Source organism: Streptopelia decaocto, assembly GCF_964273445.1.
Source record: "Streptopelia decaocto genome assembly, chromosome: 17".
NCBI classification, from domain to species: domain Eukaryota; kingdom Metazoa; phylum Chordata; class Aves; order Columbiformes; family Columbidae; genus Streptopelia; species Streptopelia decaocto.
This window is the reverse complement of record NC_138672.1, coordinates 10,635,843-10,647,842: the sequence shown is the minus strand read 5'-3', so window position 1 is coordinate 10,647,842 and position 12,000 is coordinate 10,635,843. Positions and strand designations below refer to the sequence as shown.

The 12,000-nt window shown below is 60.2% G+C and overlaps 1 protein-coding gene across 1 annotated transcript; it reads right to left on the bottom strand.

Moving 5' to 3' along the window:
- Window positions 1-303: 303 nt before the first annotated feature.
- On the bottom strand, window positions 304-12,000 carry PTGS1 (prostaglandin-endoperoxide synthase 1). The gene is made up of 10 exons (XM_082067910.1): window positions 11,837-12,000; window positions 6,968-7,084; window positions 6,665-6,805; window positions 5,552-5,695; window positions 4,984-5,165; window positions 4,802-4,885; window positions 4,169-4,415; window positions 2,917-3,203; window positions 1,986-2,133; window positions 304-1,737 (listed from the first exon to the last, which is right to left on the bottom strand). Exons 1-10 carry the CDS (start codon window positions 11,958-11,960, stop codon window positions 1,382-1,384), a joined length of 1,830 nt encoding a protein of 609 aa, XP_081924036.1. The 5' UTR covers window positions 11,961-12,000; the 3' UTR covers window positions 304-1,381.

The following is a 12,000-nucleotide window of genomic DNA, read 5'->3' as shown; positions in this document are numbered from 1 at the left end:
AACACCTTCATCTGTCCTCATATTCAACCCCGGGAATAGCAACAGAGACTATGGAGGAGGCTGTCTCCACCTGCATGTGTCTACCTTGGGGGTACCACATGCGCTGGCCCCCTCGGCCCTGCCTGCCCTGTCCCTCGTGTGCCGCCTGGCCCCAGGTTTTGGGGCAGTGCCCTGTACCAGGACCCTCTGCCCCGGTTCTCCTTGTTTCCCAGGGGGTCAGGGTGGAGAACCCCGCAAGAAAGGGGGAGCAATGTCTCTGGTGCTGGTGAGACAAAGCTTGGAAACTGGCTGGAGGAAATTAGAGAAGTTTTAAAAATCATTTATTATTCTAAATGTCCATTCTCTTAGAATTGGGAACTGAAGGGGATCCAAAGGCAGTGACAGTAGCTTGCCAGCTACCACGTCATTATGTCAGTGAGGGCTGGTGGCTGCGTGCGTTGCTGGAGCAGGACGGAATCGTGCTCTGTGTGCCTTGGGGACACCATTTGCTGAGCTGTTATTGCAGGGAAGTGTAACGATCATCGGGTGGAAGAGACTTCACCGCTGTGTTTGCACAGAGGTAGCGCCTTGCTCGGAGCAGCCCTGCTCAGGCAGCCCTGGGTGCGCCGGGGGCCCAGCCAGCGGGTTGGAGGTGCTGGAGGTCTGATCTGACACTTCTCTCCAGTCTCCTCCTGCAGAGATGTTGCTTTGGTTCCTTCTCCTCGGCCGCGTCTCGGCCGTGCCCGTGTGCTGGGCGCGGCGGGTCCAGAGCTGCTGCAGGAGAATTGCATCAGGGCAGGTTCGAGCTGCAAGCTCAGCCGCTGCTGGGCCAGCACAACCACACACGGCGTGTCCTCCCCGTCCCTCGGAGTGCTGTCACCTGCCCCCTCTGCCTCCCCTGCTGGGCTCAGCAGCTTAACCGGCCGCAGCACAGGAGGAAGGACCACGAGGGCTCCCCGGGCTCTGCTCCTCTGTCCCTGTGGCAGAGAAGCTGCTGGTGGCCTGATGCTGGAAAGCTGTGTGGCCCAGGGGGTGACAAAGCACAGGGGAGTCCAGAGTGTCTCAGGGAGATGGGTGTCACCTGGGGAACCCCAAAGCTGGCTTAGTGCGAGGTATTGGCAAGCAAGAGAGTTGTGTCTCCTGAGGACAGCGGTGGCAGCTGCACTCCTGAGGCACTTGAGCTTTTCGCAGAGCTGGTACCAGCCTCTCCTCGAGGGCTGGTGTGGAGGACACCCAGGGTGGGACCATCTTCTGTCCTGGTCCCGCTCAGCACAGGGGTGGGCATGTCCCCGTGTCCCCTGCTGCCTGCAGGAAGGAAGGGGACGCTCAGTGCCCAGCCGGCAGCTCAGCTCGGCCGGCACTGGGGGGAGGACGGTCTCTACCTGGGCAGGTTGTCCTGGCGCTAGAGCTCAGCAGATGATCCGCCAACCCGAGGGCTGCCCTTTTCTGCAGCATCCGGCACCTGGAACGCCACGTATGGGCACTTCTTCACGTTGCGGCACACAAGTTTCTCAAGTGATGCTGAATTGACTATCTCAAAGCCAGTTGCTCCGCCGAATGTACTGGGTTTCCAGTACTCTGGGGAGCAGATGGGGTTTCCGAGAAGCCCCTTCAGGGAAAACGGAGATCCAATCTCAATCATGCTTTCTCCAAAAATACCATTTGGTTGAGGTTTCTCAAGCAGCAAGCCCAGATAGAACTCCAGAGCGTCGATGTCTCCATACAGCTCTTCCAGTTCTGCTGCCTTTTCTTCCTCTCCTGTACCAAGTGAACATCAGAGGGTTTTAGCAAGGGAATCGCCCCCCGGTAAGGACTGTCCTTGCTGTGGGTAACAGCGCCAGCCCCGTCCCCCCGCTGTGAGGGTGACGACCTGGGCGGGAGCAGCTGCTCTGCTGGGCCCAGCGCTGGGTGGCAGCTCCTGGTCTCACAGCCCAGCTGAGGGCACAGCGCGTCTGCGCTGCCCCAGCAAAGCCCCGAGAGCTCCCGCAGCAGCGCCGCAGCCCTACCTGTCAGCTCCTGGAAGGACTTGTAGGGCTTCATGCCAAACCTCTTCCGATACTCGTTGAACGGCTGGAGCCTCAGCTGCCGGGACTCCTTGATGACCCCAACGGCCACTTGCAAGACATTGGCATTGATGGTTTGTCCCCCACCGATCTGGAGGGTGAGAACACAAGGAGGAGCAAACGTAAGGCACAATGTGGCACCAGCATCCACTCCAGAGGAGCCACCGCACCAAAGCATCCAGGTCCTGGGCACAGTGTCATGGAGACCAGCACATCATCACAGCAGCAAGGGGGTGGGAATTACTGGTCATTGCGACAAAAAGCTGTAGAGCAGCTTGGGTGAAAGTTGATCCTGTTCCCAGGGAGGGTCAGGGAGAAGCCACAGATGGAGCCACTCGTGGGAGGAGGAGAGAGATTATGGGGGTTTGGGGTCACAGGGGGAACCCAAGCACCCAAGGAGCAGTGGGTCTGCACCTCAGTCTCGCTGCTTTGCAGGAGCCAAGAGGGTCACAGCTGTGGCTGTAACCACTTGGAAGAAAATATCCATGTGATGGCAGCAAAGAACAACGCCAGGCGAGCTGCTCCGTGCCCAGGCTGCTCCACGGCCCTCTGGGCAGGAGATCCCAGCTCACCGCAGGCTCCTGGCGTCACCGTGGTGTTTACTACGGAGCGGAGACCAGGCAAACGGGGCTGCCAAAGCCCAGCCTTGCTACGGTGCTTGTGAGGAGGACTCGCGGCGTGCCTGTCAGGTGCTGCCCTGGTTAAAAGACTATATGTGATGTGTGACCCACTGCTGAAGGGGGATGTTTGTTACTGCGGTAACGGCACTGCCTTCAGGCTACCACCAGCATCCCTCCCCAGGTACCACGAGCATCCCTCCCAGGGTCCCACAGCCCTGGCGCTGGCAAGGAGGGAGGGGAGAGCAGGACCTTACCCTTCCTGCAACCTGCTTGGAAAAGGACTCCACCAGCGCCTCCACACCGTAGTCCATGAGCATGGAGGTGTTGTAGAGGAACTGCTCGTAGCTGTACTCTTGCCCCTGGATGATGAAGGAGTCGGGCATCAGCCCGTGCCAGTGATAGAGCTGGTTGAACTCCACCGCGATGCGATTCCGGTACTGGAACTGTGTCCCAAACAGCAGCTCGGGGTCGAACTTGAGGCTGAGGAAGTACCCGCTGAGGTGCTGGACATAATCTTCAATGACAATCTTAATGGTCTCCCCTGGGCAGGAGGCGAGAGGAGCGGCTGTCAGCTCTGTCCGCGAGTGCTGTTACCACCCGCGCGGCAGCGCATCCCAGCAGCCGCCGGGCAGCTCCCCAACCGCAGCCTTGTTGACATGCTTGGGAATTTTTCAGTGAATGATTTTTTTCACCAGCAAAAGTCATTCTGCCAAAACCAAAATGGTTCTGGAGGAAGCTGACCTTGATTTGCTGCTTAGAGATAATGTGCTGACATGGCTTTTTTCTGGATTTTGGCCAAAAATGACTTTTCATGAGATTATAGTAAATTTGTAATAGAACATCAAAAAGAAATCATTCAAAATTATGACAAAATTATTCAAAATTAGTTTTTTTGATGAACCAAAGCAGAGATTAGGGCAACAAAGATGATTAAGGGAGTGGAGCATCTCCTGTGTGAGGAAAGGCTGAGGGAGCTGGGTCTCTTTAGTTTGGAGAAGAGGAGACTGAGGGGTGACCTTATTAATGTTTATAAATATATAAAGGGTGAGTGCCACAAGGACGGAGCCAGGCTCTTCTCGGTGGCAAACAATGATAGGACAAGGGGTAATGGGATCAAGCTGGAACACAAGAGGTTCCACTTAAATTTGAGAAGAAACTTCTTCTCAGTAAGGGTGGCAGAGCCTGGCCCAGGCTGCCCAGGGGGGTTGTGGAGTCTCCTTCTGTGCAGACATTCCAACCCGCCTGGACACCTTCCTGTGGAACCTCAGCTGGGTGTTCCTGCTCCATGGGGGGATTGCACTGGATGAGCTTTCCAGGTCCCTTCCAATCCCAAACATACTGTGATACTGTGATACTGTGATTTGCTATACGGACAAAAGCCAACGATCTCCAGAAGGCTGCCAGATAGAGTTGTCCAGCCCCTAAACCCAGCCTGGCCCCCACCCTCAAACAGAGACCAGCTACACCTCGGGGCCTGCCCGGGCGGTGGGACACGGGGCTCCTCACCGATGAGGACGAGACGCGCTGTCTGGAAGAGCTGCTCGTCGCCCCAGGTGGGATGCTCCCGTTTCAGGATGTCGCAGACACGGTTGTGCTCGCGCAGCCAGAGCGTTTGGTACATGGAGAGCCCGGGCAGCAGCCCGAACACCTCCTGCCCCATCGCCAGCTGCCGCTCCTTGGGGATGCCGGGCGGGTAGACCATGTGAACTGGAGCATCGGTGACCATCGGGGGGTACATCTCTCCATCCACCACCTTAGAGAGACAAGGACAGGATGGCAGAAAGGGAGGAGGGGAGAAAACCACCCTGTGATGGCGTACCCAGCTGGGACCTGCCGCCCTATGGGCACTGCAGCCGCTCTCCTGCAGGCATTGAGCAGGATGGAAACACCTCCCTCACGCAGCCCTGGCTGCGGGTACCTGCTGCCACCAGAGCAGCTTCACCCCAAAGCTCTTCCCTCCAGCCAGCAGCTGCTGCGGGGACCCAGGTGCACTCCCCATGGGGCACCAGCCCTGGGGTCTCCTACAGCGCTGGGGTCTCCTGATGCTCCCAGGAGCCTCTGGCCTGGCAGCTGTCAGAGGGACATGGGCTTCAAACAGCCCTGGATCACAGGGCTGAGACCGGTTGTGCCGCGTGGTACCTGGAATTTCAGCTTCCCATCTCTGAAGAGTCGCAGCTGGTGCTGCCGCTGCAGGTTGTCCCCATACAAGTGCCCAAGGTCCACCTGCCAGGAGAGCACGGAGTCAAAGCTGCTCCGAAAGGCCCTGTGCACCCCAGTCCCCCTCCTTGCTCCCCACACACCGCCCTCCCCAGTGCCCTCACCCCGTGCCCCAGCGCCTTGGTGAAGCCACGTCCCATCTTCCCAGACGTCTTGAAGAACTGGTGGGTGAAATGCTGGGCGAAGAAGGCGAACATCAGGTTGGTGCCTCGGGGATCAGCTTCAAACTTCTGCCGCAGCAGGAACCTCTCCGCCAGGAGCTGGGGGTCGGGGAGCTGCTGCTTCCCTGCGAAGGACGGGGGCTGAGGGCGGCGGTGGCGGGTACCGGTACCATGGGCTGTCGGCGAGCGCTGCCGTGGCTGCTGCAGCACCGGGCACGGACTCGTCTGCACAGACACCGCACAGCCCTCCTGCACAGGCTACAGCATCCCCAGCAGCTCAACCAGAGCCACCCCAGCAGTGCTGCAGATGCCATCAGGCTTGTCCTGCCTGTGGGATGGTGGCACCACACGGCACTGCTGGCAGCAGCTCGTGGATTATCCACGGCCGCGAAAGCTTCAGCATGAGCAGGTAGGAAACACAGATGCTGCACGAGGTATGGACCCAAGATGCTGCTGCAGCGACTCAGCCCCACGCTGGCACCGCGTGGGACCCCCTGCGCCAGCCACGAACCTTTAGTCCCCATGGGCGTGGGGCAGCCGTCCGGCACGGGCGGGAGGATGCGGGTGTAATAGCTGACGTTGGCGTAGGCCTCCCAGCTGATGTAGCCGTAGTCAGAGTTGAAAGTGGGGGGGCTGGGGATGAGATTGGCGCGAACTGAAAGGAGAGAGGAGGTCAGCGCCATGGGGCCTGGGGCAGCACCCCGTGAGCTCTGCCCCCAGCCCCTGTCTACCCACTCAGTGCTGCCAGATGCCCTCCCCGACACCCCGAAAACCAGAAAGGTCGCAGTGGCACACAGGCATCCCGGGCTGTGCTCTGAGCCTTTTAAAGGCTGCAGCTCCCTGCAGAAGAAGAGAGTTCGCACTGATGTACTAAGTGGATTCTTGGATGATGAACAGGATGACAACCACACAGAAACAGTAAAATCAACAGCCAAAGCCTTGTGAATGTGTCGCTGCAGCTCCAAGGGCTGGAACCTAAATATTTATGCAAAGTGCAGAATGTGGGGACAGGAGTTACAAGGGCCAGCTCCACATTTCCCCAGCCTGCGTTCCGTGCCACTGTTTAAAGAGCACTTTGGGCCCAGAGAGCACAGCGTGCCAAGCGTCACTCCTGTCTTCCAGCTGGCTGCTAGCCTGGTGTGCGGCCGGGGACACACGGCTGGGACACACGGCTGGGACACACGGCTGGGGACACACGGCCGGAGACACAGCTGGGGACACATGGCTGGGACACACGGCTGGCACACACGGCTGGGACACACGGCTGGGACACACGGCTGGGGACACACGGCTGGGACACACGGCTGGGACACACGGCTGGGGACACACGGCTGGGGACACACGGCTGGGACACACGGCCGGGGACACAGCTGGGGACACACGGCTGGGGACACACAGGCAGCCCGGCGTGACGACCCCCTGTGCCCCGCTGCTGCCTGGCCCAGCAGGACGATGGGGTGACAGGATGACAACCACTCTGGGTGTCCCACTGTGGTGCCTCAAGCCCAGTGCCCGCGGGAGCTGCTCAGCATCACTGCCGCAGTGCCGCCCCCACCTGCACCTCTGCTGGTGCCCGGGAATCCCCAAGTCCTGCTGCACCCCGAGAGCCGCTTCAACCCCTCACCTGTGAGCACGAGCCTCATGAGCGTGTCCCTGATGAAGGTGCTGTTGATAATGTCCCAAAGCCCCGTGAAGTGGGTCAGGATGAAGTGGAAGAAGGCAGGGCTGGGCTTCAGCAGGTCGCGGAGGCGCGTCCAGAACTCGGCTAGGGGGAGACAGACCAGGCAAACCGCTTGCCCCACTAATGAAGCTCGTTAACAGCGCCAGCCCACCCGCACTGTCACCGCCGGTGAGAGCACATGCTGCAGGCACAGCGCTGCCCCGGGACCCATGGCTGCTGGGGGTCTGGTGGGACAGAGGGACTTACGGGAGGTGCAGTTGGCCCCAAAGTATCCCGTCCGCGTGCAGTCACACTCATATCCTGCCAGGCCGACCCTCACGCACACCCCTTGGTGCTGGCAGGGGTAATAGCAACAAGGATCCACTGCGGGGAGAGAGAGATGTCACCATCCATCACAGTGTCCCTGTGCCCAGGGGCTCCCTGCTCCCCATGGGATGATGCTGCCCCAAACACAGCTGAGACAGATGCAGCTCAGTTGGAAGCACTGTGGTGTGTCCCCCTAAGATGTGATGCTTTGTTGCCAGCTGCTTCTATGAGCCTGTCACCGAGTCTGGTGTCACCGACGTGCTGCAGGGAGATGGCAAAAAGGCTCTGCAGGAGCCAAGCACTGCCCTGGCCATCGCAATCCCAGACCTGCTCAGCTTTTCTTTAACCTCCCTGGTGAGATGTTTCGGGCAGGACCATCACTTCGGCACCGTACCTGCTTCCTTGTGGAAGTCAGCCTGTCTGAAACACCCAGGATTGCCAAAGGAACCATCTGCACCCCACGGCCAAGCACCAATGGGTGCTGCAGCCCCAGCCCAGTGCCCCGTGTCACTGCAGGGAGGTCTCACAGTGGCCTCCTGCACAGCCAGGGCTGTAGCCTCATGCACAGGGGCCACTGTGCCCCCAGAGCCCCAGCGTGGGATAAAGTCGTGCAAACACAGCACCGCTGTTAATAATAATGGCAATTGTCAGGGCTGAAGTTTGCTTTGGCAAGCGGCTCCTCCGCCCTGGCCGCCCTGAGCCGATGAAAAGGCCCGATGGCTGGGCTCGCTCCCTCTGCTCCCGCCTGGCCCCTTCCTCCTGGCCCCTTCCTCCGCTGCCTTGCGCCCCAGCCTGCAGGCGAGAGATAAGGGCCCCTTCCCGGCAGCGGGATCCTGAGGGACAGACGAGACAGGAGCAGCTGCCACCAGCCTGGGTCAGTCCCCATGGACCCAGGATGGGGCCTTTGTGGCAGGAGAATAAAAGTTGAGCTGGAGCTCAACCAGCTGAGGGTTTCAGCGGGACAAGCGGTTACCAGCTCTGCCGGGACGCACGCTGCTTGGGGACAACGGTGCCACCAACACACAGTGCTTGGCCGTGGGGACAAGGATAGACAACACGCCTTGAGCACCAGAAGGGACCAAGAGCTGTCCCCAGTGTCACAGCTGATGAGGGAAGGTCTCCTGAGTCCATTGGCCCGGCCACGTGGTCGATGAGCTCACCAGACCCCTGCCAGACCCTGTTCAAATTCTGCTGGAATTGAGGAAGAGGTTCCAATGCTGGGGTGGAGGGACAGGCATGCAGAATAGAAACCACATTTTTTCCATAGGAAATTGCAGCTAAAAATTAACATATTTGAAACATAAAGCTAATTTTGCAAAGTGGCTCAGTTCCCCAGCTGGCTGCCCGCTGTGACCCTAAATCCCTCGCGCCATTGGGGCCGGCTTGCAAAGACATGTTCAGCTCCCAGCCCTTCCATCAGACTCCCTTTCATCTCAGATGAAATGCATCCAGACGGAAGGCAGCAGGCAGGTTCTTATTTATCTCAGACAAATTAAGGTCAGACCACCCATTCGGATTTTTGCAAGATGGGAACTTTTGCAAGGGGGGCTGTGTTGCAGTGCAGCTGCAGCATCCTTCAGGCTGTTCCTGGACCGGTAGCTCTGTGTTTGACTCTGCTGCAAAGACCTAAAGCTTTGACAGCCCCCTGCCATGCCCAGTGCAACAGGGGGTCAGAAGGATGCTCCGTGACGCTGGCTCTGGCACGGCAGGTCGTGTCCTGCCCCGTCTCTCCAGCTGATGCGGAGGGTCATGGTGAGTTCACTTTGCCGGGGCTGTCCCGGCGCAGGGCTCACGGTGGTGTCAGTGCCGCGGGGTCCCGGAGGTGGGGCAGGAGCAGCATGTTCCAGCCAAACGGGTGGGAGGGGGACAGAACGTGTCCTGGCCTGCGACAGCAGCTCCTCGCATCCTTTCGGAGCCTCCCTCCTGCGGTGGCTCTGAGCCGCTCCCCGGCCAGGAATCCTGCGCCGGCCCTGCCAGGACGGCTCGAGGTGCAGGGAAAGCTGCTGTGAGCCTCTGTGCTGGAGCACGGCCCCTCCGTGATGGCAGGACTGGTGAACACGCTCCATCACCGCTGAAAAATGCCAGATTTCAGGGACAACATCCGCTCTGCGAACCGCAGCCAAAGCAACCTGGCGTGAATCATGGCCAGGCTGGGACTGGCCTCGCTCGATGGGACATGGCTCCACGGCTGCAAGCTTTTAAGATGATGAAAGCTTCATGCACTTGTTTTTCTGATTCAAGGAGGTTTTCTCGGGCCCACGAGTGGTTCACAGAACATGCAGCACGGCCAGATTGTCATCTGCAACTACTTCTGGCGGCACCGTGAGCAAGAGTCGTGTGCCAGGGCTGCAGCTGCACACCACATGGGGCTGGGCCCTTCTCCCCCTGCACCCATGGCCAGGCTGTGCCCCACGGCCGGGCTATGGGCTGACCTGCCCATGGAGCTCAGGTGATGTCCGGGTGCTGCCGCATGTCCTGTTTGCCAGTGGGTGAAACAGCGTGGGCTGTGGAATGGCCGTGGAGAGGACGGTCAGGTTTATTTTCCAAGAACACTTGTAGAAAACTACACCCCTGAAGGCAAGCCAGCAGCCAAGGGCAATATCTGCCGGGGAAAACAGAGAAACACCATGGGACCAGCTTGGCTCCACTCACAGCCAGAGGAAAAGTCTACAGAGAGCAGACATCGTGGCTCGGAGCCAAGGTGCAGCCAGCAAGCAAAGAAGGGCTGTAAGCAGCAAACACCAAGTGAGCTCACGAACACCAGCTTCAGCCCAACATCCTGTTATTTGGTCTTCGAGAGCAGATTCAAGGGCCTGATTAGTGCTGTGGTCCTTCTGGTGCGGCGCAGGGATGGAGCAGGAGCCCGGCTGTGCTGCTGACAGCGCCGTGGGGCACGGTGCAACTCCCCTAATTCCTCAGTCAGATATCTGCTTCCCTAATTAAGGCTTGGAAGAGAGCTGTCCTTTCATGTAGATCCCAGGTATCTTTTTTTTTTTCCCTTCAGGTAGTAAAATTTGCTTTGATCCTGGCGTGCCCCAGTCAGCTCCAGGAGCTGGTAACAGCTGCGCCATCCCAGCGTGTGTCTGTCCCAGCTGCTTCGGGCATGTGGGTCCCCAGTGGGTCCCCAGGCCCTGCCCTGTGCCCAGCAGGACACACAGATGCTGCTCCCTGTCCTCAGCCCCCAGGAAGAGCTTCTCAGGGAGGTGAGACCCATGTCAGGAGAAGGCCAAGCTGGAGGAGGGACTGGACAGAATCTGTCCCTTGCCCGTCCCCACCCGCGCTGCCTGCTCAGCCCCATGCACCCACCCTGTGCACAGTTTGGGAGCTCTTGGGTTTGGACACATCAGTTCCCACCACAGTGGGTAAACCTGGGCAGGCTGCTGGAGACAGTCACCATCAGCACCATTTGCACTGCAGGCAGCCGGAGCCCTGCTGAGGGGTACGGCCCACATGCTGTTGGTTTTGCTGAGCGTGTTACTTTAGTGAGGAACTGTAAAACCTGAAAAGTGCTATGACCTTAATGCTGGGATGGCATTTTTTCTGCAGGGAAGAAGGTCATTTCTCGGAAGAGGGACTGGAGTCAATGCTCCATCAGGACCTGGAGAAAACTGCACGGTACGGGCTGGAGATGGAGCTGATGGGATTCCACACATGGTTTTATTTCACAACATGCTCTGTGGATGCCTGCCATAAGCAGCGTTACTCCTCGACATCCCCAATGCACAAGCAGCCCAAGCCCATTGCAGCTGTGCTAGTGCATGGTGAACTGCTGGAGCACACGGGCACAGGAATGAAGCAATGGCTCAGGACACTGATGCTGTCTCTGCTGCCCCCAGCCTCCATCCTTACCCCCAAACTGCAGTTTCACCTGCTATGTTTGGGAAGAGCAAGGAAGGGCCCTGGCATTCATGGATACTATTCCCCTTTCTTCTAAGAATCCCTATCCCAGCTGGGATGCTATGGGGAGCTGCCAGGTGCAGCTCCTCAGCGCGGTGGCCGCGAACCTGTCCTGCCCCGGGCCCCTGCGGGGTGGCGGTGGGCTTGGCGGGAACCCAGCCCTGTCGTGCAGCCACACTTGGGCCAGCGACAGCTCCTCCAGCCCTTGCGTGTGGTCTCAGCGTGGCCGCAGCAGGAGGCAAAGGGGAAGTTTGTTTTTCATGGGTGATGTTACTCTCCAGTCTGGCATGACCAGCCAAACCCTGCAGCTCCAGCTGCTGTGGGGACTCTGCCCCAGGCGGTGACCTCGGGGCTCCCGGCCACTGGTGCCACAGCTCCTGCTGGCTGCCCGGCTGCCCCTGCCCGCCCTGCCTGCCCGCCCTGCCTGTCCTGCCCCGTCTGCACTGCCCTCTGCTCCGGGGCCCCAGGGCCGGGTCCCGCAGCGGCGGGGCGAGGACCAGCCCGGGGCGATGGGCGCGATCCCAACCCCGGGGGCCCGGCGGAGCGCGGACCCGGCCCGCAGGGCTGGGCAGGGGCTTGGGTCGGACACCCCGACGTCCCCCGGCGCCCTCCGGGACCAGCTTCCCCTGCATCCCCCGGTACCGAATCCCCCGGCGCCGGGTCTCCCTTCGTTCCCACCGTTCCCCTGGTGCCGGGACCCCCTCGCTCCCCGGGTCCCTCGCGGTACCGGATACCCCAGTTGCAGGTTGTGGTCGCTCCCCTCGATACCGGATCCCCCGGAGCCGGGTCCCTCCCCGCTCACCGAGGCCCCTCGATGCCAGATTCCCCCAGTGTGAGATGTCGCGTCGCTCCCCGGTACCCGCTTTCCGGTCTCCCTCCTTCCCTCCCGGTGCCGGCCCCCGCCCCGCGTACCGGAGCCGTCGGTGGCGGCGGTCCCGGCGGCGCAGAGCAGCACGGCGTGGGCGAGGAGCAGCCGCAGCCCGGCCCGGCGCAGCCCCGCAGCCAGGGGGACACGGGCCCGACACCCACCACCCATGGTGAGAGGCAGTTCGGCCGTGTCCCGCCGCCGCTCCCGG